Below are 26,103 nucleotides of genomic sequence, written 5' to 3' on the forward strand. Positions count from 1 at the left end.
GAAAGCCCACGCGCAGCAACTAGAGAAAGCCCACACACAGCAACGAAGACCCAACGCAGCCAAAAAAAAAAAAAAGAGCTTATAACACAAAGAATGATCAAGAACCATGCTGTGCTGGGGCAGGGCTTCTTGTGGCTTTATGGTCAGCCCTCCTTATCCTTGGGTTCCGCATCCACGGATTCAACCAACCACGAGTTGAAAGTATCCCAGAAAGTTCCAGAAAGCAAAACTTGAATTTGCCTGAGGGCTGGCAACTATTTACACAGCATCTGCATTGTGTTAGGTATTACAGGTAATCTAGAGATGATCTGAAGCGTACAGGAGGTTATATGCAAATACCACACCACTCTATACAAGTTGACTTGAGCTTCGGCGGGTTTTGGTATTCGGGGGAGGTCCTGGAACCAATCCCCATGACATCGAGGGACCGTATTATTAGTCTGACCAAAAGTACACACTGTGTCACACTGTTGGAGGCTCCCAGTAGAAGATGATCCAGATTACCATCAGCCACATCATTCAGCTTTGGTTTGCAGGACTCGAAGACCCCAAACGGCTCTGACCTCAGGGGGAATTAACCCTAGCAATTCAGCAGTAAGTAATAGCTGAATATTTTACATAGTTTTTTTAACAGCATCACTGGCTGGCTTCCTTTGGGGGATTAGGAGCCACGTGTGCGTTGCGTGGGGAGAAGACATAAAAAAGGGTTACAGTATCTCACAATTTAGTTAAAGGTGTTTCTGATCCAGCGGTGCTACCATGGAAATCTAAGAAATTTATCAACAAAGGCTGCCCTCCCCCAAAAGAGAAACTTACATAACCCTATCTTTCCATATATTAATTTAAAACCTTAAAAAGGCCTTGAACTTAAACCTCAAGGAAGCAAGGTGTATCTGTTACCAGCTGGGAACGTCATCCCATCACAGGGAACCTGAAACAGAGCAACTCTGGTTCCCCCACGTCCATGAGCCAGTGTGTGCGAGCAAAGCTATCACACCCAGTGCTCCTAGTAACTAGGAGACCCGCGCTGAACACACACCAGAGTGGCCTCTCCCCCATCAGTGACTGCATTAGATTTGGGCCTAGTAACCGAGTAGTTTACCGTGGGTTTTTAAAAACTCTTCTGAGATCACAGAATAACAGATTGGAAACGACACCCTATTCCAGTGTTCCCGTCCCCAGGCAGACCCACAGCAACTGCTCCTGGACACACGGCTACGAGCAGCACGGGAGGCAGGCTTCCCGACACATACAAACCACACACGCGTGTCCTGCACGCATGTTCCGTGTGCACGGGCTGTGAGAAAGCCCTTGCCCTCAACTCTCAGAATGATCTACACCACTGACTTCACTTTTCCCAGTTACATGGGGGAAAGGTACCCACTTTCAATTTTGCACTTGCTTAATCCCAAGTGGACAGAGCAGCTGTTCGCACCCTGGCCGGCTCTCTGTCCTCTCCCATCTGTCGATTCACATCCTCTGCCCATTTTTCTCATGGACTGTTGGCCCTTTTCTCGCTGATCTGTGGGACCTCTCTGACATTACAGACATAATTAATACTCCCATTTACATCTCGCCAACGTTCCTCCCAGGCAGGTGGCCTCTCAACGCTGCTGCTGGCAGATGCACAACCGGCCGGGTGGGGGCGGCTGGGAGAGGAGCTGGCCTGGGTGACTCCCTTCAAGTCTCCTCTCTCCTCTCCAAGGGTTTCCTCTGTGCGACAGCAGCCGAGAACGACACCATCCAGAATCCCCTTCCCAGGAAGCTCTGGTTTCAAGTTTGGCAACAAAAAGTTACCTGCACAAAGGAGTGCTAAAGAGTCTATCACTCCAGAGGGGGCTGTGACCAGACAGGAGGGCAATAAGGTTCACAAGGGGTTTCCAGGTGAACTCCCTAGGCTGACGTCTCAGTAGACAACTGGCAGAAATCTCCAAAGAATCTGTAACGGTTTCCTGATGAGCCACCAGCTTTTTGTACTTAAGGGGGCTGTGAACCTACCAATCCCCAGCCCTTCAGCAGCAACGCTTACCCTGCACTCCGCCAGCCCTCCCCAAATTCATACAAGTTCTAAACCTAATATTAAACTCTTTATTCTTGGAATACTTAAAAGAGGTTCTATTTCTCTAAGCTCATACCAGACAGACACAAATACGACCCTAGGGGGAAAAAACCATCAAGACAGGAACCTGGAACCGATTCTCTGATCTGCTCCAACCTGAAGGCAGTAACCACCTCGGCGCCAGGGCAATGGGCGCCCTGGAGGACCGGGCCCCCCACTGCAGAACCGGACAGCTGTGTCTTCCGGGAGCGAGAGTCTGGAAACATCCAGCGGAGCCCCCAGGGCCCACCAAGCTCCCCTGCCCCCTTATCTGGAGAGATCAGGACCACCTTCCTGAGATCCCTTCTCAGTTAAGCTGACCTTTCTTCTCGACAACCTCGCCCACCATTTCACTACTTCCCGACCCAGCGCGGCTTTCAATCCCCAGATCCCAGAGGAGCTAAAAATCTAACCAAGGAGAAAATACAACTGCAAGATTTTCTTCATTTATTTTGGCAGAATCATAGGAAATATGTACAGGGATGGATCCAATGAGAGTTAGAACAGGAAGAATCAGGCCAAAATTTGCGTGGATGTAAAAACCAGAGATTCTAGATTCAATATTAGCTATTATCAGTTTGCTATGGTGATTGCCTGAAACCTGGACCTAACGGGTAAACCACGGCCTGCAGGCCAGATCCGGCCTGTGACCTGTTGAGTTTCACCGGAGCACAGCCGCACCTGTTCATTCATCTCTCTCACTCCTCTTGATACAACAGCGAAGCTAAATAGCTCAGAGACCACTTAGCCCACAAAGCCTAGAATATTGAAAAGGAAGCCTTTACAGAAACTGCCAACTGGCTCTCTACACCAGTGACTCTCAAAGGGTGGTCCATAGAACCCCGGAGGTAACTAAAACACTTGTCAAGGGATCACTAAGGTCAAAACTACTCACACGATGATGCCAGGATGCTATCTGTCTTTTACTCCCTGCTGGCATCGCACAGATAATAAAACTGTTGACACCTTACTGGAGAGACAGTAGCACCAACTATACTCTCAATGACTGTATCCTGCACTTCAAGGCACTCCAAGTGAAGGCAGGTTGATTTTGGAATATCCTTGATGCAGTAAAATTATTAATATTACTGGATCCTGACCACTGAGCCTACATCTTTTAATCCTCTGTGTGACAAAATGAGGAGTACCTACGAAGCCCTTCTGCATCACAAGGCACGTCTGTCTCATGGAAAAGCACCTGCACGGCTGTTCTGTGTGCGCCAAAGGAGCGCCTTCTTTCATGGTGCACTACTTCTAGTTGAAAAATGACAAGCTTTGGTTATTGAGACTTGCGTTTTTGACAGATGTTTTCTCAAAAATGATCAACATCACTTCAATGAATAAGTGACATAATTTGTTACCACTGACAAAATGTGACTCTTTAAAAAGAAACTAAAATCTTGGGATTTATTGTATACCCCCTGGTAGGGCCCAGAGAATGCTCCTTCACCAAGGCTTTCAGAAACACCACCCCAAAGGCTCTGCAGGGCACCTGCAGGACAGGGAGAGTGGCGGGACAAGCCAGTAAAATTCAACGAGCTTCACGGGCAGGACAGGTTCTGGAGGGGAGAGGCCGACCAGCATCACTTAACCAGACGCAGGACGTGGTGCCCTCACAGGCAGCAGAGCCAGAGCAACCAGAAGTCTGACCCAGAAAAACCTCTGGCAGTGCCTGTCACTAGGGCTCTAACAGAATGGGCCGATAAAGGCTTATTAAACTGATTTTTTAAAAACCCAGTAGCTGGCGTTCAGAGATCTAACTTCCAGAGAATCGCCATCTCTCACCCAATTCCAAGACCTAAGTCAGTCACCAACGACAATGCCAAAATTTTATACTTTGTTTTCTTTCCAACCTTCAAAGGGACCCACGGCCATTTTCCAGGCTGAGTGTGTATTCAAGAAAGGTAAGTAATCAACTTTTGAGGGAATACTGAGCACTGGCTCTCACGGGACTCTAATGCCGCTGTGGTCCACCAGGACACCACTGACAACCATACACGAGAGACACATCCTTCCATCCAGGATCTGAAATGGAACAGATGTAAAAGCAACTGTTGGCGAATCACTGCTGGTCCCCCTACTGATGGAACGAGGACCATCATGGCAGAAAGAGCCAGGTAAAACCCCTAAAACACAGAGATTTCTACCACAACCTTGCTCAGCTTCAGCACGCGTCCTGTCGAAAACACATCAAAACAAGCAATGGGTTATCATAATTTAATCAGGTAGTGCCTCCAATAAAACTGCTATTTCATACATAACCTCTTTACTGGAGCAAATTAACAAGACCACTACTACCTGACACGTAGCTACTGATTCGGTGATTTCTTCCCCCTTTATTCTTATTAGTACAGACCAGGGATAAACAAACTTTTCTTCGTAAAGACAAATACTGAATAGTATTTATAGATGTTACTCAGACAATCTCTGTCACAGCTACTCAACTCTGCCGAAAGCAGCCACAGGCCACAGCTAGAGAAATGGCCTCTCTGTGAGCCAGTACAGCTGTGTTTACAAAACCAGGCTGTGGGCTGGATGCCCACAGGCCACAGACTATCGATCCCGGGTAGAGACCACAGGAAGCAGTGTGATTTCACCAACAGGGACCGCAATCGACTCGGTCTCATCCAGGATTAGATCAACTCTCCGGTCCTCTGTTAAAATCTAGTTGGCAGGGATATTGATCTTCCTGCTATTCCTCAAGAAATCACACTAATCCAACCCATTTATGGCAATATGCTCCTCAGGCCTGGTAAACAGGAATTAGCCACTACTTGAGCTACCAGGGCAAGACACGTGAGTGCCAGTGGGGTGAGCAACAAGGGCCGTGGAAGCCCACAAGCCTGCCAGCACAGCGAGATTTCTAAGTGCCCAGCGGTCCAGGCCCGCGAGACGTCCGCCCGAGGTGCGGGTGAGGGTCCCGAAGGCTGCGGGCGGCACCTGGGACGCTCGGCTCCCCCTGGACACCTGCCCCGCCTCCGGCTGTGTGTGAGCCCCTGCAACACGTGCCAGCTGCCCTGCGGCGGGGCCCGCCTCCCAGCGGGTGCCTGAAGTGTCTGTAGCAGAAATGGGCAGCGTACGGAGCCTCGGCAAGTCCTGCAGGAGCATCGCGGCTGCGGCCCTCAGGATTCTGAAGCAGGTGAGCGTTTCCCTTCCGTAAGATGGCTTAGGGCTCGCGCCTGGGTCTGCAGAGGCCGAGAGCCTGACCGTGCTCTGCCCAGTTACCGTGTGACCTGAGCCGCCTGTCAGGAAGTGGACACTGTCTCGCCCACGGAGCCCGGACGCCGGGGGGGACACTCGGGTGACGACGTGGTGGACGCGAGGCGGGCCCACACGAGCCGCGGCAGCGCCAGGCGGGCACGGGAGGTGCCTCCCTTCCCTCCATCACAGCCACCGCGAGCCCGCAGGGAAGCAGACTGGCGGGCCCGGTTTCCAGAGGACGCCGCACAACACGCGGGCCCGGCTCCAGAGCCCAGGGGCAGGACAAGAGCCCGGCGGGCGGGGCGCCCGAGATCAGCAGTGAACTCGAGGACGCCCACCCGGGGGAGGACCAGCCAACGGAGTATCAGAGAGAGACCGTCCGTGGGGAAAGGTGAACGAAGAGCCGCGCATCCGGGTGGCGGGAACGGCTCCAGGGAGGGGAGACGGGGCACAGAGGCCGCGTCGCGGGAGCCTGGCATCGGCGGGTCAGCGCGGGTGAGAGGACGCGGGAGCCACGTGAGGACCATGTGCTCGGTGCCGGGCGGCCCGCCGTGCTGCGCTCACCCCCGTGCCGGAGCCTCCCCTGCGCCGGATTATTCCCGGAACCCCCTCTGCAACCGCAAATCCGCCAAAGAGAAGGACGAGCGTGGAGTCTGGAAGGAGAAGGGCGGCCGGGCCCGCTCCCTGTCGCCCAGGAACACAGTCCCGGGCTGAGCCGCACCCCGAGCCCATCACTGGGCCCCGCGGGGACGCCCGGAGCCGCCGCGCCGTCCCAGGGGCCCCGCCGGCGTCTGTCCTCCTGCTGTGTCACCGGCGCCCTCCTGGCCTGCTGCGGTGACTGCCCGGACCTCGGCGTCCCCCAAGCTCTGAGAAGGTTCGTGTAGGGCCTAGCTCCTCTAAGAGCCCGCCATCCCTCCAGAACACATAAAGGCTTTCTGCCTTCAAAACAGACGCGGAGGGTTCATACCCTGTGCTCCAGGGTATGAACACCACACAGCGGACAGTCGATCACAGGACACGGTGTAAAAGTCCCTTGAACCTCTGGCCGGAGGTTAAAATGGCCAATGCAAATATACCTATACATATGTTCCCTTGGAAAAATTAACGATAGAACCAACTGATAATGTTCTAGAAATTGTTTATTAGGCCACAAACGCCTTCAATGAATTTTAACGAGTGGAAATGCGGAAGCCCACTTTCTCTCAGCCAAGGCAGTAACGTCCGGCAGCAACAATAACAACAACGCAAAAACCCTCACCACTGCATAAACCCAGCATTTAACATTATCTTTTGAATCACAGAGGAAATAACGGAAATTGTAATATCAAGAAAATAACCACCAGAAAGCTATACAGCACCAACCTAGAAGTTACTAGCTACGGCTCTTTTATACATACATACATAATTTTAAAAGAATGAAAATAAGTAACTTTCAAATGAAGAATTTAGGGAAAGAACTACAAATAAACCAAAAGGAAATTTATAACTTAAAAAAGGAATAAGAAGATCCCGAAAACATAGGAAATTTTCAAAAATTCCTCTCAAAAGCCAAAATACGAATCCATTTTTAAAAGCCATCCTAATGGATTCACATAGCCTGTTAATTTTTTTTAGATGTCTGTGAGAAACGCTACTTTAAAAAGTACGTTTTTACTTCATAAAGTATCTCACTGTTACCGTCACCTCAGGTAAATGAGTAAATCAAGGTACTGGGATTACACTCACAATTAAAATCTCCATCACCGAGACTTTAATTTTATGATTGTAGACTAAAGTTCATTCTTACCTTTTTGCTATTTGACTCTCAAGATGTTTAATTTTTTCTAACAACTCCTTCTCAACAGCTTCTCTTTCCAAGTTCATTTCTTTACGGGCAGTCTCAATAGCTGCCTCTTTTTCACAATTAAGCCTCTGAATCAGCTGTTCTCGGTCCTGTTCGTGCCTCATGACACATTCCTCTTTGTCTTTTTCAAGTTTCTGGATAATAGCTTCGTATTTCTCTTCTTGCTGGGTGATTGTCTCCTCTTTTTGTTTCTCAAGAGCACTCAATTCTGAGTCCAGGTTACTCTGCAGTTCAGCCAATTCTTCTTTCAGGCCTTTTTCTACTTCAAATGCTTGGTGATGCAATGATGTCACTTTGTTTAATTCGGCTCTAAGCATATCAGATTCTTCTTCATGTCTACTAATTAACTCTGAAATGCACTGATCTTTTTCAATTGTCATTAAAGTTCTTAGTTCGGCCAAGCCCACCTGATAATTTTCATTATCATCTTGAATCTTTTGGTTTAGTTTACTTATCTCTGTTCTCAAATGTTCTGTCTCTTGCTCGACGAGAGATTTTAAGGTCTCCTTCTGCTGGGCTCTGCTTTCTTCCAGCAAAATTTTTATTTCGTCCGTTTCTGCTTCCTTCAGGGCAAGTTCAACTTCTAACTTACATCTCATGTCCGACAAATCAGAAACCTTGAGTTTTAATTCCTGGAGCTGCTGTTCTTTTTCCTGGATGGCTGTGGCATGAGAATCTTGCATCTGCTCGATTCTTTGTTGATTTTCCTTTTCTAATTTCTCCAAACAGACCTCGTGGCCGGTCATGACCTTCTTGAGCTCCTGAGTGTGCCTGACCTGCAGAGTGTCCTCTAAGTCCTTCAGATGGCCCTGCTCCAGGCACTGGAGCTCCGCCCTCAACAGCCGGAGCTTCTCATCGTTCTCCACGCGGAGCTTCTTTAAGTCTTCCAGCACGGTCTCTCGTGACTGCTTCAGTTCTTCAATCTCACAGTGTTGCGTGTGCATTATATTTTCCATCTCTAACAACTTCTGATCCTTTTCCTTCTGCAGGCAGATGACAGCTTCTTTCTCACGTTTAACCAAAGCAAATTCGTTATCTTTATTTTGTAAAACCTCCTCAAGGCACACCAAGTCTCCTTTCAGCTTTGTGATTTTGTTTTCATTTTCTTCACTCTCTTTTACTAGCGCGGCAAGTTTGCCCTCATATTCACTTTTTAAAGACTGTAGTTCTTTTTGGTGTCTTTCATTTAGTGTTATCTCCAAAGAGCATTTTACTTTTTCAATAATGTTTCTTATTTCTACTGCTGTACACTTTAAAGAATTTGAGAAGTCACACTGTTCCTTCTGCACAAACGTTCGGAAGTGGCAAAGGTCCTCCTTTATGGTTTGTACACTGAGGTGCGAGTCGTGGGCAGTGACACGGCACTTCTCCAACTGGACGCTGAGAGACGCGTGGTGGCCCGAGTGCTCCTGACCTCGGGCACTCGTGTCCTGCATTCGCCTGCTGTCGATGGCATTGATGACTGAGGAGTAAAGGGATTCCACCATCATCTCTGGACTCTGTGGGTCACTGACAGGATTGGGAGATGACAAGTTTTCCTCTATGACAAACTCATTCACTGCAGACATGAAATCTGACTCAGGACTTTCTGCTAATGAATCCAAGTCTAGCGAAGCCTGGTGAAGACTCTGTCCTATGCTTGGATGGGGGATAGTTTCAAAATCAAATGTGTGTGCATCAATGCTATCCGGAGACAACTCCTCTAAGGGACAGACTGCAGGACACAAGGGGCCACGCACAGTGAGTGGAGGGGGTGTTCTGGGTGAGGTAGTAGCTGTGATTCCTGTCGTGCTTTCTATCCGGGGTGAGGAAGCCGCCTGTGGGGAGGTCTGACTCGCGGACGCCTGGAAAAGAGAGGGACAGGCTTACAGAGCTGCAGCGACACAGGCATTTACGCTAACGGGGCGAACCACTGCAAAGAACGGGATTTGCCTTTTGTTCACTCAGTAGGTCTGTAATGGTCTGTGACATTTCATCCAAACTTTGTGCTGCTTTTACCAAATTATGTAGAGCAAGTACATGCTGGTGTAGAGGGTCAAAGTCACAAAGTAAGGGCACCCTGAAACAGAGCACAATCAAATTAGATTTCTAATTTCTCAATGAAAAATGGATAACTGCAACCAAATACTATAATCTATGTCAAAAGCAACTCACCATCCTCTTTCAATCAATACCAGGAATAGTTTAAGCAGACTAAGACATATCACTAAAGGGGGGGGAAGGGGAGGGTGGGACGAATCGGGAGATCAGGATGGACATATATACACTACCGTGTGTAAAACAGACAGCTAGTGGGAACCTGCTGTAGAGCACAGGGAGATCAGCTCAGTGCTCTGTGGTGACCTAGAGGGGTGGGAGGTCCAAGAGGGAGGGGATATAGGTATACATGTGGCTGATTCACTTCACTGTACAACAGAAACTAACACACCATTGTAAAGCAATTATACTCCAATTAAAAAAAATATATATATATATATATTAAATAAATAAATAAAGTGATAAATCAGAAATCTCTCACAGTATGCAACAACGTCAGAGCACTACCAGAAAAGAATTAACTTCATGTAAGGCATTAATTTCCTCCTACTTTATCTTCTTCATTTTCTGATCTTTTTTTCTGGATCATTTTTATACTCGCCAGAAACTTCCCAAAGCAGCCACGAAGGAGCCAGTTACCAGGATGTCCTCCTCTACTCCGGCATCTCCTAGGGGTGCTGCTGCCCTTCCCACAGCTCCCGAACACCGAAATCACCACAAGGCAGTAACTGAAGCTAAAAACATGAACTGTATTTACCTGAGGAATGGCTGAACTTCGGAAGGACAAAATGATTGCAGAAACTGTAAATCTTTTAATGAAATATCTGGAAGTTCACAGTCAAACTTTCGAGGCTTCTGTGTCTATATTAAAAAAATAATAATTTACCAAAAAATATACAGTATAATTTTGTAACTGGTTTCTTAGTATAATGAAATTCAATAACAAATAAACAAAAATGCTTCAAATGATCTACTCACGCCTAAGAAACAGAATAAAATAATAAAATGCAAATGCAGGACTATTCAGTGAGGATGGGGAGACCACTTTTCTGAGTCTGAAATAACAGGGACGTGCAAGCTGTTGGTGATCAACTGCCGTGCTCACTCCCCACTTCTCTGTTCTCAGCATCTTTTCATGGGAATTCTGGTATTCCCGCCAGCATTAAAGGAACCCAATTGTCTCGCTATTACACAGGCTATTCCCAAGTTTCTACCTGACCGACAGCACAGTCGTGAGGACAGCCCCAGCCGTCTGTATCTATTCCTGTCACCCACTAGTGTGCTGTGTTGTTTTAATGCAGTAAAGATCGTTTTTTCTTACGCAAAACTTTCTCCTTGCCCTTTTCTTCACCTTTTCATTACATTTTCCAAAATACAAAGTCTTAGTCAATTTCAGATTCATAAAAAAATTATCTACCATTTCTTTATAAATATTGCCAAGAAATGCACCTTTTAGGATAACTCCAATGGTCTCAGTCATCACTTACGCAGATTTAGAGATGTCAAGACACCCTTCATTAAGCAGGGTTCCTAGATAAAGGAGTGTGGGAAATCCTGCCTATTACGACGCTCATTCATAGATACACAAAAACACATACATTTAAAGCCCTAAGGAATCCTGCAGTACAAACACATGTTTAACAGTTAAGCAGTGTGTCTGAGGAGAAAACAACAAACCTACAGCATTTCCAAAACTTCTTTTATCACGGAATCATTTTTTTCATGTAATAAAATAAGTGGTCCCCAGACCACTCTGGTTTAGAAATACAGCAACCTTATTTTTCATGGTTTCAATGAAGATGACCTGATGGGTCACCCTATTCTAATTTGTGCAACATGAATGAAGGGAAGGGAAGGGAAGGAAAGGGCAGGGGAGGGGAGGGGAGGGGAGGGGAGGGGAGGGGAGGGGAGGGGGAGGGGAGGGGAGGGGAGGGGAGGGGAGGGGAGGGGGAGGGGAGGGGAGGGGAGGGGAGGGGAGGGGAGGGGGAGGGGGAGGGGTGGGGAGGGGGAGGGAAAGGGCGGCAGGGACAGGAGGGGCGGAGACAGATGAAGTGAGGGGGAGAATCTGTTCCCACCCATCTCGACAGTGCAATAGGACTTCATCGTCCCATGCAGTGAAGACTCCTGACCAAAAACTATGAACTCATCTTAAAGCCAAAAACATTTTGATAAAAAATTTGTTTCTGATAAATATCTCTACTTCTGAAATAAAGGTGTGAACACACACAGGATTTAGTCATATCAGAAAATAAATTACATACACAAAAGGATGGGGGCCAGGAGTCCAATCCCCTAAACAGACGATTTCTTAAAAAGGACTTCCCTGTGTAAAGAAATTAACAATATGGTTATTTTACAACTCATGCTATATAATGCTATTCATATCTATGAAATAAAAACAGCATTTTTTCTTAAAAAGTATAAGTTATTAATAAAGAACACTTACTAAATAATTTCCCAAAGGATTCCCTTTTTGACTTTTCAGCCTCATATAATCGCTTTCCGTCTTTGACTAAAGCACCAGCCCACTGAGAAAAGGAGAGCCTCTGTTAGTGTCACATACCAAGTCACTGAGGCTCAGGCACAATCAAAGTACAATCCAACCTGCATACCTCCCTGTAGTGTTTTATGAACATTTTTCTCCTGACAACCTCAACAGCAGCTAAGCAGTACATCTGAGGAACTGTACTCAGAGCTTCAACGATCTTGACTCTCTCTAAGAGCTCTATAACGAGGCGGAGCAAAGCCTGCAACTTCTCTCCATCCTGATCAGCATGAAGCATCACAAAGCAACACCACCTACAGAAAGAAATCAAGACACACAAACTCGGTAAAAATCATCCAAGCCCATGTTAATCAACCAGTGAAGTATGTCAACATGGTGATAAGATTATGCCATCACTCGGGAGAAATAAAAAAAAATCAACTCTCAACATCCCGAATTAGATACCCTAGAATCACTTACTTCAGTCTGACATGAAGGTTATTTGCTAGTTCTTGTTTGGCAGTGGTGCACTTCTGTTTAATATCCAACAGTTTTCTATGATTTTGCAACATAATCATCAACTGATTTGCATGACTCAGGCACAAATCAGGTAACACAGACGCATCCTTCAAGTTTTCAGCTCTCATCTGATTAGCTAAAAATCCCTTTGGGAGAAAATATTTTAAAGGATATTAACTTTCATGAAAACCATGAGCATTCACTTAAGAGGAAAAGCTTTACATTAGACATGAACTGTTCTACTTTCAAGTAAGATGTTAAAATCTCCTACTTTTCTGAGTGTAGTAGGTGTGTCCATAGCAAAAGAGTCAGAGTTCTTAAGAAATTTATGCTCATCTAATTCTGTTCCATTTTCGTGCTAGAAAAAGAAAATGAGACCCAGGAAGCTAAAGCAACACATCCAAGGACACAGCAGGCAAATCAGAACTAGAACCTATGACTGTAAACTCCTGCTACACCACAGTTCAGTCAGAGCACGGGTAAATAAAAACAGGGGCACTGACTTTAAGCCCCGTGAAAACTAACAACAGATTTAACCTAATCAATGATATTCAACAGCATATTATACACTTCCCCCAATAAAAATCAATCAATCGACTCTGCACTACTCACTGAAAAGTCATTCCTTCCTCCGGTGTTTCTGGGCTATTATATACTTTGTTCCACTGATCTGTGATCATTATCTTTAGAACAATGACTTCTACAGTATATTTTATTGTTTCATAGGAAAAGTAATTATCACACTTTTTTCTTAGCTATCCTTATTTATTTTCACAGGTGAACCTTGCATCTTTTTGTTAGGCAGGGATTGTTTTTAGGCTATAGATTAATTCAGACAGATGTGCCAAAGCCAAGAGCAAACACTTAAAAAAAAAAAAGTCCAAAGACATCTTGATGAGACATCTTGCTGAGTATTTCACTGTATTTACAGGTTTCTTCCCTACTCTACTCACTAGTTACCATGTTATAGAAGTTTTAGGATCTGCACACCCATCTCGCTGTCACACTTGCTACTATAGATAATTATCCTTGCAGGGCTCAACCACACAACCAACAAAGGACAGCAAGTGTGTCTTCTTACTTTCTGGTAGTTCTCTCTCTCTTTTCTGTTTCATGTTTTTTTCTAAATATCATGAAAATATTTAAGTTTAAATGATGTGTGTTAAAAAAAAGTTGAGATGATTCAATATCTGAAAATAAGATAATTTTAGTAATTATTTTATATCTTATTTTTCTTCCAATATGCTGCGTGCTTAACTGTGGCTATGCTTTTTCTGTAATTTAATCTATTTTTAAAAAGTAACTTACTGCTTTATTCTCCTTTAATAAAATCTTAATAGGTTTTCAATTGCTTTTTACTGAATCCAAGAAAAATATGGCATCAATCCACAATTCATGAAGTACAAGCCCAATGCAGGAGAAATACAAAGAAAGCCACACCTCACCATCTCACAGTCAAACTGCTAAAACCCAAACCAAAGGCAAAGTGCTACAAGTAAATCAGTAACAGCCTAGAATTCTCTATTGAGAGAAAATATCCTTCAGAAACAAAGGATTTTCAAATGACAAAACCTGAATTTGCCCCTGGAAGGAAATACTAAAGGATATTTTAACGCATGATAGACTTTAATACATCAAGGATGTATGTATTCCTTAAAAGGAATACAGCTAATACATTAAAAAGACAATATACTATGACCACGTTGAGCTTATTCCAAGAATCCAAGGATGGTCCAAGATTAGAAGTAGAATGTACCTTTCTTAATCTGAAAAAGGGTTTCTCTTAAAACAAGGAGGAAAAAAACCTACTATGAACACTGTAATGGTGAAATGTTGATCATTTTCTACAGATCAGGAATTAACCAAGGACACCCAGTATCACATCTATCTTAGCATTGCACTGGGAGGGCTCCATTCGGTGCAAACACAAGATAAAGAAATTCAGTTCACAGTAAGGGGGCCGGATCCAAAATCAAGAGACAGAAAAAGAGAATCTGGTAATTACAAGATGAACTCAGTAAACTATAAAAATGCTATACATATTTTAAACATGTTTAAAAAGAACACAGCAAGGCTCCATCTACACACTTTACCTACCTACCCGATACTGCACGTCCTCAGCCGCGCAGGTGAAATAAAACATTTGTACACATTAAAACGACCACTCTGATGTTCTAATGAAAGAACACATTTAGAGGAAAAACGGTGGCAGGGAAAGTGGAACCAGAAGAGCGTGTGTGAGCGTCGAGGTTAGAAGAGCGACCTCTTCTGGCTCCAGGCTGCTTCCACGGAGTGCTCTCGCCAGGGAAGGGGGCACACAAAGCAGTCCAGAGTCACAGCCAGTCACCAGGGGAAAACTCCCCACGATTCCACCACCTTCTTCTGGTCATCAACCTAACCTGGCAACAGGGCTCCGAGAACACTGCATTAAACTAGACCTAAATTTTCTGAGGTTCCCCGTTTTCCCCGAGGAGGGAGCAGAGGTTGCTCGGGGGTCGAGCACGGGGCTGTCAGCGTGCGCAGGTCTCCCCTGCCACTCACAGCGTCTCCGGGCCACCTCCCGGCTGTCACCCTCCGCAGCCTCAGCTCACGTGGTGTTCTCAAACCTGAACGTGAAGAACTGGCCTCCTTCTTTACTACGTGGAACCAGTAATACCGCGTTAACAGTATTCATGGGTGAAGTGAGAACACGGCGCACAGCAAACTGACAGCACACGTAAAAGACGTGTCTAGAAAACCGCAAATTCCTTTTCCTGAGAGAAGTCTGCGATAAGCACCTGAGCGAGTTCTTTCTGCTCGTTGACGAGTCGGCCGCAGCTGGCGATCATCTGGTCCAGGGCGTACAGCCGGTCCTCCAGCCCCTTGATGGCCTTCATGTTCTGATTATCGAGATTGGCAATAGTCTGACGGCATTCTGCTATAAAGGGTCGGATGATCCGTGGATCAAGCTGAATGACAAGGAAACACGTGCGAATGAAATTTTCAGCCAATAGCTTAAAATGTATTTCACACTATTTTGATACACAGCTTTAATGAAAAACAGTAATAGTGAAAAATACAGAAAAGCAAAAGCACGAGAAATCAAGGTTGTATTTCCACAAGAAGGTCAAGAACAGGGTAATTACGGTGTTAATAAAACACAATTATTACTGATTATATTGGGATACATAAGTAGGAATCTAGTTCTAGGCGTTACACTTTTTTTAAATTAATTAATTTATTTATTTTTGGCTGTGTTGGGTCTTTGTTGCTGCGCACGGGCTTTCTCTAGTTGCAGCGAGCAGAGGCTACTCTTTGTTGCAGTGCGTGGGCTTCTCATTGCGGCGGCTTCTCTTGTTGTGGAGCACGGGCTCTAGGCGTGCGGGCTTCAGTAGTTGTGGCACGTGGGCTCAGTAGTTGTGGCTCGTGGGCTCTAGAGCACAGGCTCAGTAATTGTGGCACACAGGTTTAGTTGCTCCGCGGCATGTGGGATCTTCCCGGACCAGGGCTCGAACTCGTGTCCCCTGCACTGGCAGGCGGATTCTTAACCACTGCGCCACCAGCGAAGCCCCATTACACCTTTCAATTCAAGCCACAATTCATTCAATTCTCAATATCCCACTGAAAATGTTATTTTCAAGGTCTTATGAAGTGGAGCAGAATTAATAACGAAAACACATTCTTCGGTCATTACCTGTCTGATCAATCAACTTCCTCCTAAAACATAGCCAACACCTTCAAACCTCCCTCCCTCCTGGAGAGACCTTTAGTTTCAGTCTGTAGCTCCTCAAGGAAGCTGCTTGATCAACTACACTCTCTTACTCTGCAATCTCTCCTGTTCCCGGGCTTTAATTCTCCAAGATTTCTGGAATTTAGGTAATTCAAGGAACCCCCAAAATTCTCTCCACCCTGCTCCACTTTCCCTCGGAAGAACACTGCACACTGGCGTCTTCGGTGCACTGGCTTCCGGCGGGGCTCACAGTGTAGCCCACCTACCCGTGGGAGGGAGACCACCCCCTCGCAGCTTCGGGCGTCCCCTCCGCTGGGTCTGGCTCCTCTTCCGTCTCCTCCATAAACAGGCGAGATCCCGGAGGACTCTGGGCTATGGCCCATCCTTACTGTTTCTTACAGTATTTCGAAGGAGGTAACTCCCAACGCCTGTTCAACCCTTCATCCTTCTCACAAATGTTCAGCCTGGGTTTCTGCCTGCCCGCTCACACCTCCACGTGGACATCAGCCATGATTACTAAGCTGTGCTCTGCTGAAATCCCGAAATGGCTCCCTCGGCCCACAGACACGTCCCAAAAGCACAGAACACTGAACTGCAGACAAATGCTGTGTTTCTCTAGCTTGATCTTTGTTCACACGGATTGTCCTGCCAGCTGCTGAAGCCCACCTCAGCCTCCCTGTGAGGGACCTAGTCAAATACCACCTCCTTCACGTCTTCCCTGATCACCACAATCAAAGGGACTGTAAATTACTCGTTTTAGGTACAGTGTTAGGCTCACAGACAACATACAAAAGCAGTTAAAAATGAACTATTTTACTGTTATCAAGAATTCAGTGTAGTCAATAAGAAGCTGCATTTCTAACATCACAAAAAAGTTAACACAGCCATTATTTAACACGGGCAGCACCTGCTTCACACAATATTAACTAAAACTTGTGCATATGTGAACATTTCCTCATTTCCATGGTGAGTCCAATGTGCACACATTTCCAATCCAAAGTATTGACTATTTATAAATTATGAGGGTGATAAAAGGCTAAAAAAGATGACTAAAATAATTCAAAATTTCAACTTGGGCCAAATTACAGCTATACATAAAACACAGCAGTGATTTAAGGAAGAAAAAACAAACTCTAAACCATGGCTCCTGGTTCTAATGTTTCTGTATCTCATAATTCACTCAGAGTACAACACAACTACACAGACAAGCATGAAAGAGTATTTTAAGATTCACTGAAGTCTGTAGGTATAAATTATTGTGAATTTTCGTTATTAAGCCAGAAAAGGATAATTGTTTCTTCTCTCTTGTCATATAAAGTGAATAAAACTTAAGGCTTTGCTAGATTTCACTTAAACATGCAAACACAAAGCCAACTGCAAGCCCTTGAAAAAAGTGGTTCTCGCAGCCTAGAGCCCTGTTCTCTGATTCATGTGGAATTATACAAAATGACGCTTCAATCACCCTATCACAATCATGTGGTTGATTTTCCACAATCACAGATGGAATTTTTAGGCTACTAAAATGTCAACAGTTTGAATAGGAACACTAGTTTTCATTCATTTTTGGCAGTAATCTTTGCACAATATATTCCATGCTTCCCCGCCCTGGCAAATGTCTTAATTGAAGCGTTCTTTGACAACAAATAATAAATGGCCAAAATGAAAGAAATGCCTAAAGGATGTCATCAAGGAAATGGGTGTACTGAAAGAATTAAGAATAAACTTTAGAATGCATTCCATTTTTACTGTCCAATAACTTAAACAAGAAAAAATGTTGCCATTTTCCAGGTATCCCAGACAGTGCGCTGCCTTTCCCCCAATAACCAACCAAAGATTAATAAGTGTCTTTTCCAACTGAGTCAAAAGTTTACCTTTGAGAAAAGTTTAAGTATTCTGCCCATCATCTTTAGACAACAGCAGCCTTCAAAATATTGTTTCATATGGTCTGCATCACTGACGCATGTGCCTCAGCAACTTCCTCTCAGGCCTCAAAGATTTTCTATCCACTTACTGATCAGATCTGAAGAGGTTTATTCCAGATTTATTCCCCAGGTTTAAAAGTTTTTATAAGTGTACTTGGGGGAGAACTTAATCCAAAACACAAGTCACTATAGCTACAAACTAAAACTAAAAATACAATGTCTAGGTTTTGAATTTTAAAATATCTCAGGCAGATACAGTATCTAAAATTACTTCTTTTAAACCTCAGAGAGGAGTTCCCTGTGGGGGGGGGGGGCGGGGCGGAGTGATGCAAAAGAGGCCCATGGGGGTTCTCCGGGAGGCGGAAAGGTCCAATGTATCTGCCTTTGGATGTTGGTTACTCCGTGAACTAACCACTCGAGACTTGTGTATTTCATCGAACGTCAATCATTCTCAGTGTAAAAAACTGTTATAGATAAAAACGAAATTATATCATTAATATTTTCCCCCCAAAAGCTTGAAAGTTCTACAGCATCTGTAAATGTGAACATATGAATTATTAAGTTAATGTAAGAAACAGCAATGGCCAAATATTATCATTTTACCGATTTACTTGTAGATTTACTTGTAGAGAATGCTCAGTACTCAAGGCACAATAATGAAAACCAGCAAGACTGTTCAAGTTTTACCTAGCAGATCAAAGAGCCTAACTGTAGGGACAAATTAGAGGATAGGAGATATTAAAAAGTCCAAGTAATATTACAGGATCAGGGGAAAAAAATTCAAAGTACCACCACCACCAAGACCATCCCCATTGGAGTGGACACCTCAAGGCTCGGCACTGCATACAGATTTTACCTATATTACTTCTAATAATCTTCCCAAATTTACTATCAGTTCATAAATAAGGTTATGCATTAAATGATCTGATTTGTCCAAAGTCTTAGACATGGTTATAAAGTTTTATTCCAAGGCTCATTATTTCCGCTATAACATGGTACCACCCCCCGCCCCTTCTCCCATTACTGTACAGAAAATATTTAGTACAGGTGACATAGTTTCAAGTGGCTAAATGACAAGAAAAATCAGAAGACTCTTACCCTGCTCATGGAGTCAAAGCACCTCCTGACCAGGGATTCCACGTCATTAGGCCTATCCTGCACGTTGATCCAGTCTAACAAAGAAACATTAAAAACGGGCAGGTCACCGTCTTTAGCATCTACTGCAGCTTCGTCCTGCTGGACAGGACTTGGACAAGGTTTCCTCATTTCTTTTCCACTTTCAGCATCTGTGGTATCTGGGGCTACATGTTCCACAGACTTGTGAAATGAGGTTAAGGAGGGTTTGTTCATTGTTGCAGGCATATCGGGAGAGAGCACCAGTTCAGTGGAGGTTTTCATCTCGGCCTTTTCTGAGCCTTCACGTTCAGGCAAGGAATCCAGTCTTCCCAAACATTCCCTGTAACTATGTCTGGTTAGGCACTCCAACAGTGGAATCTTGGCCATGACTGAAACCGCAGTTCCTAAACTTAAAGTACAAAAGACCTGTCAGTAAAATAATGGGACTGCTCTAGTCAGAGGTTAGCATTTTGAAAGAAATAATATGTTATTATCACACACAGAAATCTCACCACCTCCCTGTTAACACTACATGCATCTAAGTAGTCCATGAGGTGTTCTTTAAAAGAAGACAGAGAGAAGGAGGATATCGTTCACACACTGAAACACCCTCTAAAGTAAAGATAGCAAGTTTACACTAGACATGTGGACACTTGGTTTTTAACAAACCTTAAGGTATAAAAAATTGGAACTTATAAAAAAGATTTACCATAGAAAGTTTAATGTTCGATTAGCTTAAAGACAAAACATTTTTGATATATTGAAAGCAAAGCATAAAATTAACACTCTTATTAGAGATTAAGGTTAACTCTTGCATTCATCACTCCCTGAAAATAAACAGGTAGATAGACGTATGCTGTCAAAAAAAACATGGGGAAAAGATGAAATCTTGATGATTTGACTTCTGTAAAAACATATGTAAAATGATTCAGGCTCCTACATTAAATTAACATCTGAGAGAACTACCCGCCCCCCAAAAAACAGTTACTTGAAATTTCAGGTTATAAAAAATTTTAAATGCTCTTTCCAGTCTTCATTAATCATTCCTTCCTTCCCAAGATGCATCCCATTGTCCACTTAAGGCCAAAGTGTTCTAAATATTCATACCACAAAATAGAGAAACTTGAATTAATAAAGTTCACTTGAAAGAAGAAAAAGAAAATGATACTTCCCTCCAACTCTAGTTAAATAAAAAATTTAAGAAGAACCAAAAAAATGAATACAAAACACTGAAAGCACAAACACACACACACAACAAAGGGCTACATTTGTGTGGAATTATTGCCGTATTTTTTTACATTCATTATAGCCCTTTTAAAAAAGAACCAATGGGTATCAGATGGGCTTATATGCAAAGAACCAGAAAAACATCTAAATGAGAACCAGAACACAAAGGCTTTTTTCCATCTCAGCAAGCTTTCATCATATGGCAATATTTAAAAAGAAAAATAAAATTTTCCTTGACTGCCTAATGTTTGAAAACTTTTCCACTCCCATTAGATTGTTATTTCTGCATTTTGCTTTACTTTATTGTAAAATTGGTAGCAAGGCAAGAGACAAAGGTTCCTGGGTTTCTAAACGATTTCAAAAGTATTTTGAGTCTTTTACATAAAGAAAATACAAGAAAAAGAAACATGGCAGATCCATAAAACATATGGAGGATAAAACTGTCCATAATTTAAAAAATTTTACAGTCCATAAAACTCATCATAAAAGTCTCAAAAACATGAACCTCAATTATAATAAATATATGGCCTACTAGAAACGAAATTACTGTTACTAAAACTACTGATAAACTGCAAAGGTATTTTAAACAAACATCTTATTATCCATTTTAATGGCAAACATACTGAGTAAGTTTTAACTTGATGTCCTCTACGGATTGCAGATAATTCGAATAAATGCTTTCAAATTTGAAAAGTAGCTTTTGGTAGGAATTTGAACAATCCTCCAGATTGGCCATGATTGCAGCCCAGCCTTGGTGTTGAAGATGTTCATCATGGACCAGACCTTCACAGAAAGAGCAAAGTTTCTTGGCAACTTCATACATTTCCTATATTGGAAAAGAAGAAATAATCGGTAAAAGCAGGTAATGTTTGTGTGCACGTCTGCGTATGTGTACTTACGTACACGCATGGATGTGCTCTGAACTCATTTCAAAGGAAGCACTGTTACAGGAAAGTTTCAGTTTCTGGTTCCTGCTTGTTGCCGTGATAATGAGGACGAACTCATTGCTCCTGGGAGTACATGCGGCTAGAGGTCCACACAGGACAACGCAGCAATAACCATCAAAAGTAAAACTGTGAACTTTCTATGGTGGAATACTACACGGCAATGAATACAAACCACTAATACACGCAACTACATGAACGAGCCTCAGGAACGTAATGGTGAGTCCAAGAGGCCAGACACAAAAGAAAACAAACCATTTTAGGAGTCAGGATATTGGTTAACTTCATGGAAGAGAAATAACGGGTCCTGAAAGGGAGAAAGCGTGACGTAGGGCTTTTGGGGTGACACCGTATTTTAAAATTTGTGTTCACTTTGTGAAACTGCACTAAAAATTATGAATGTATAATTGTGATATGTCCATTTTCAAATATGTTTATCAATAAACAACACTCTACTATTAAATTTACTAGCAGTAAAGACAACAGTCCAAGGTCACACAAGTAACTGGGAAACCTGACTCTGGAGACCACGCTCTGGATGGTTAAAAGACAGAGGCTCGGGACTTCCCTGGCGTCCAGTGGTTAGGACTCCGCGCTCCCACTGCTGGGGGCCCAGGTTTGATGCCTGGTGGGGGAACTAAGATCCCACAAACCCAGTGACGCAGCAAAAAAAAAAAAAAAAAAAAGACCGAGCCTCTAATTGCTGACGTGATGGACAGTTTGACTGTCGGTCTCTGTCTTGGTTAGAGTAGCTTTGGGTGAATGTTACAATCTGAGAGGTACATTCTTCCCTCCACTTCCCATTCTTCTTTCTCATCACTTTCTTAGCTACTCCTGGACACTGATCCTTCCAAGCAAACTTAACATCCATTTTATGTAAAACAAATAAAACAAACAAACAAAACAACCAAATTCCCCTCACCCCCCAAAGCAAAAATGCTTCATCATAGCAATTAACTGTAACTAATTAAGCTAGTGAACAGATAGTAATCAGAATATGATCATGAACATTAAGAATATATCTTTTCATTTGATTATGTTTTATTGTTAATAAACTATGTTCCATTATAAAATAAAAAATTTTTAAAAGATTAAAAAAATAATAATTTTTTATGTTCTGGAACTTTATAGACTTTTGTTGTTGTTGCTATTGAGAATGCAATATGTTTCCCATTTCTGTTCTAAAGTAGGGCCAATACAGAGATATAGGAATGATGTTTATATATTTATCAAACACCCAATCAACCTTACAATTCCTTCCAGTGGGTTTTTATTAAATTCTCTCAAATTTCCCAAATATGCAATCATATCACCTAAAATGGATGTTTTTCGCTTCTTTTCCATTAACTTCACCACTTACTTGATTTTTTTTATTTCAGTAAATTTCTCAGAAGTTCCAAAAGAATACTGAACAGGTTTATTCTGATTTATGCAAGTGACTCTAGCTTTTCACTTACTTGAAAGCTGATTATCTTTTTATATTTGGTCAAGTCTGTGTTACATTTATTTTGCTCCCTTCTAGGGCTATTTAATTTATTAGGAACAGCTGCTGAATTTTAACACATGCCTCTTCCAGACAACATTAATATGACGTGCTGTGTTTTCTCCTGTAAAGTATTAGTGATTGAGGCAATTAATTATATTAATACATTTCCAAATATTGAACCATCCTTGCATCCCTATAACATCTGCTTTTTGCTATTAATATATTAGTCTTTTGATACTCTTTTGGGTTTTTATCTATAAGAAAAAAAGTATATTCTATATTTTTAGGATTCAGAGAATTCAATCTAGTCCACAAGATCTTTTTGATTATGAGACAAATGTATTAAAATCTCCCTTAAAAAAATTTTTGTGGTGAAACACACGTAAATTTTACCGTTTTAACCCATCTTTAAGTGTATGGCTCAGTACCATGAACTCATTCACGTTGCTGGGCAACCATCACCACCACCCATATCTCCAGGATTCTTTCATCATCCCAAACTGGAACTCTGCATCCATTAAACAATTAACTCAACATTCCCCTCACTCCTCAGCCCCTGGTAACATCTATTCTCTTGTCTGTCTCTATGAATTTGACTATTCTAGAGACCTCATATAATTGGAATGCTATGCTATTTGTCCTTTCGTGTCTGGCGTATTTCACTTAGTATACTTTCTTCAAGGTTCCACCATGTTGTAGCTCGTATCACAAATTTCCTTCCTGTTGAAGGCGGAATGATATCCCACTGTACATTCGAATATACTGCATTTTGTGTATCCATCCGCTGGACATTTGAGCTGTTTCCACCATTTGCTATGAACACTGACGTACGTCATTATATTAAAAGTTCTCCTGGGATTAATATTGTTATCTTTAGCCTGTGTTGATAGGCAAATACAGATGTGGCTTGCCTTTTTCATAAATTAAATCTTTTATTATTAATTTCACCTTTTTCTGTTTGCTTTTAACAACCACTATCTACTAGTTCTGTGCATATCTTTCTTCTCATACTTTAGCAACCTGTTTTAGCAGTATTTCTTGTGATGGCATAGTTGTTTTCTGTTTTGATCATACCATAAAATTTCTTTTAATAAGAGAAAAGTTGGCTAATTAATAACCAAATACTAGACTGTATTAATCTCACTATTTTATGTTTAGTATTCACTTTATTATTTCTATTTTATCCTATCCAGATTTTTGCTAGTTTAAGGAACTCCATTCCTAGCTCTTCTCTGCTACTATTTATATCCCCTTCTCTTTCCTACTTGACTTAATCCATGCCTGGATGAAACCTTTACAATTCTTTAACTTGTCACCTGGCATCACTAGATACTGCAAAGACTGTTTACTGCTACACTAATCCTCTCTCTCATTTCATCTGTCTGATTTTTAAATCTTTTTATCAAGTTTTATTTGTTCTTTTGATTTCTTACTCTAATCACTTAACAATCATACATCCTATTTGGTTAGCCTATAATTTTTATATCTAATATTACACTTTTCTATTAGCATGTAATATCTATATTTTTCAATTAAATCAAAACTATTGCTTTTTAAGTGGCATGCAACTGTGTAACCTATCTTTATTTGTTTTATTAATTTATTTATAGACCAATAATCAGAAATCTAAAGGACTCTATTACATAAATTCAGTTTACAGTTTGTCTTTTTAAAAATAATTTTGCTTTCTAAAAATCATTTCCAGACTCTTTAATGTTTATTAAGCATACTCCAGAAAGATGGGGTTATTCTCTTTTTACGTTGTATCCTGTGTGAAAAATGGTATAGTTTCACAAATGTATGTACTACATTAAAACAACCTGCTCTGATATTTCTTTAAAAACACAAATATTACTACTTAATAGTTTATTTCATTATTTTTATAAAAGGTAAGTACTCTTTTTCAGTTGATTCTAAAAGATAACATTTTTTTTTTGTCTGAAAGCAAAATGTGTCCCACTACTGATAGCTTATAGCCAGTATTACAGTAAAGTACCAGCAAGTCAAAAACAAACACAAAAAAACAAAAACAAAAACAAAACATGAACCAAATGACTGGGAAGCAATGCATGGGGACCGCAGGCAGCAACACAAGAGGTACGTATTAGGAAGAAACTGGGTGCCCCTCCAGGACCTAAGTATGGATATGAGAGAAAGAGTCGCAATCTTAAGAGTTCTTTAAGCTCTCTGTGCCTATGTCTGCCTACTCAAACATAGGTACTGCACTGATCAAAGCAATGTCCTGAAGTCATTATCTGCACACCATCATCTAGGAAAGAGTAAACAAACCATGTTTAAGACAGTTGTTCTACTCTAAGATCTTGTAACTGTTTGCAAACGTAGGATGACTAACAAAGCACACGCCTGAAATTTAAAAACCAGACAAAGTAATCACAAAATATTTTTTCAAAGTTTGTTATTTTTCATGTTTTTGGCATGCTTCTTCTATAATTTAGACTACTCTGCTATTTAGATTTGAATGCTTTTTTTATTTTTTAATAAATTTATTTTTTATTAATTTTTGGCTGCATTGTGCCTTTGTTGCTGCACACGGGCTTTCTCTAGTTGCACCGAGCAGGGGCTACTCTTCATTGCGTGCGCGGGCTTCTCACTGCTGTGGCTTCTCTTGTTGCGGAGCATGGGCTCTAGGCACACGGGCTTCAGTAGTTGTGGCTCGCGGGCTCTAGAGCGCAGGCTCAGTGGTTGTGGTGCATGGGCTTAGTTGCTCCGTGGCATGTGGGATCTTCCCGGACCAGGGCTCGAACCCATGCCCCCGGCATTGGCAGGCGGATTCTTAACCACTGCGCCACCAGGGAAGCCCAAGATTTGAATGCTTTTAGAAGCAATCAATTTGTTAGATCATTCGCCAATGCCTAGTAAGCTAATAATGTCCACAAAAACATTACCAAGCATGTGAATAAGACATTATTCTGTTAAATAATGCCAATTTTTAATTTTAAACTGGTATAAATAAATATTACAATTACCACTGCAAGTTGTGTCCTTGAAGCAACAGTGTGAAAAACTGCAGGCATCATAAGGGACTCTTCAACTTTTATTTCCATGTCATTTTCTGTTGAAAAGGTAGTTTTAGGAATAGCAGGTAGACGTTCAGATAAGATCATTTCCTTGTTAAAAAGAAAAATTGGATTTGTGTCCTATAGAAGTAAAAATGCAGAAAAAAAGAAGTAAAATGTTACAAATACTGAACGTGCACACTGCCCTCCATACACCAATCAGATACACATTCCTCGCGACCACGAGCCCCAAGCCCCTCCGTGAAGCTGGCGTGCGTCTGCATGGAAGGAAAGGCCCTGGACACCTACCGTCCCGGCGCTGTAGGTGCACACTCTCCGGTCTGCAGCCATGCACTCTCCCCCGTTGACCACCAACACCTGGTGCTGAATAGCGATCTTGTACTTGCTGTGGATGGCATGCTTCAGGTCAGCCACACTTTAAAAGAGGGGGGGCAGGGGGCCAAGACATCAGCTATTTACATTTGCCCAATGACAACTT

General features: G+C 42.6%; 1 protein-coding gene across 2 annotated transcripts in view; it reads right to left on the reverse strand.

Annotated features, from left to right (window-relative positions):
• RB1CC1 (RB1 inducible coiled-coil 1) overlaps positions 1-26,103 on the reverse strand; it is a 60,001-nt gene that overhangs the window by 13,652 nt on the left and 20,246 nt on the right. For both annotated transcript variants that reach the window (XM_061171345.1, XM_061171344.1), the window contains exons 4-15: positions 25,914-26,040; positions 25,575-25,745; positions 20,781-20,983; positions 18,913-19,339; positions 14,961-15,131; positions 12,145-12,329; positions 11,792-11,978; positions 11,626-11,707; positions 11,441-11,502; positions 9,937-10,040; positions 9,075-9,201; positions 7,086-8,986 (exon numbers count right to left, since the gene is read on the reverse strand). In XM_061171345.1, the coding sequence (XP_061027328.1) occupies positions 7,086-8,986; positions 9,075-9,201; positions 9,937-10,040; positions 11,441-11,502; positions 11,626-11,707; positions 11,792-11,978; positions 12,145-12,329; positions 14,961-15,131; positions 18,913-19,339; positions 20,781-20,983; positions 25,575-25,745; positions 25,914-26,040 (3,747 nt within the window). The remainder of the gene's footprint in view (positions 1-7,085; positions 8,987-9,074; positions 9,202-9,936; positions 10,041-11,440; positions 11,503-11,625; positions 11,708-11,791; positions 11,979-12,144; positions 12,330-14,960; positions 15,132-18,912; positions 19,340-20,780; positions 20,984-25,574; positions 25,746-25,913; positions 26,041-26,103) is intronic.

The sequence above is a fragment of the Eubalaena glacialis genome, chromosome 17 (genome assembly GCF_028564815.1).
Source record: "Eubalaena glacialis isolate mEubGla1 chromosome 17, mEubGla1.1.hap2.+ XY, whole genome shotgun sequence".
In the NCBI taxonomy this organism is placed as follows: Eukaryota; Metazoa; Chordata; class Mammalia; order Artiodactyla; family Balaenidae; genus Eubalaena; species Eubalaena glacialis.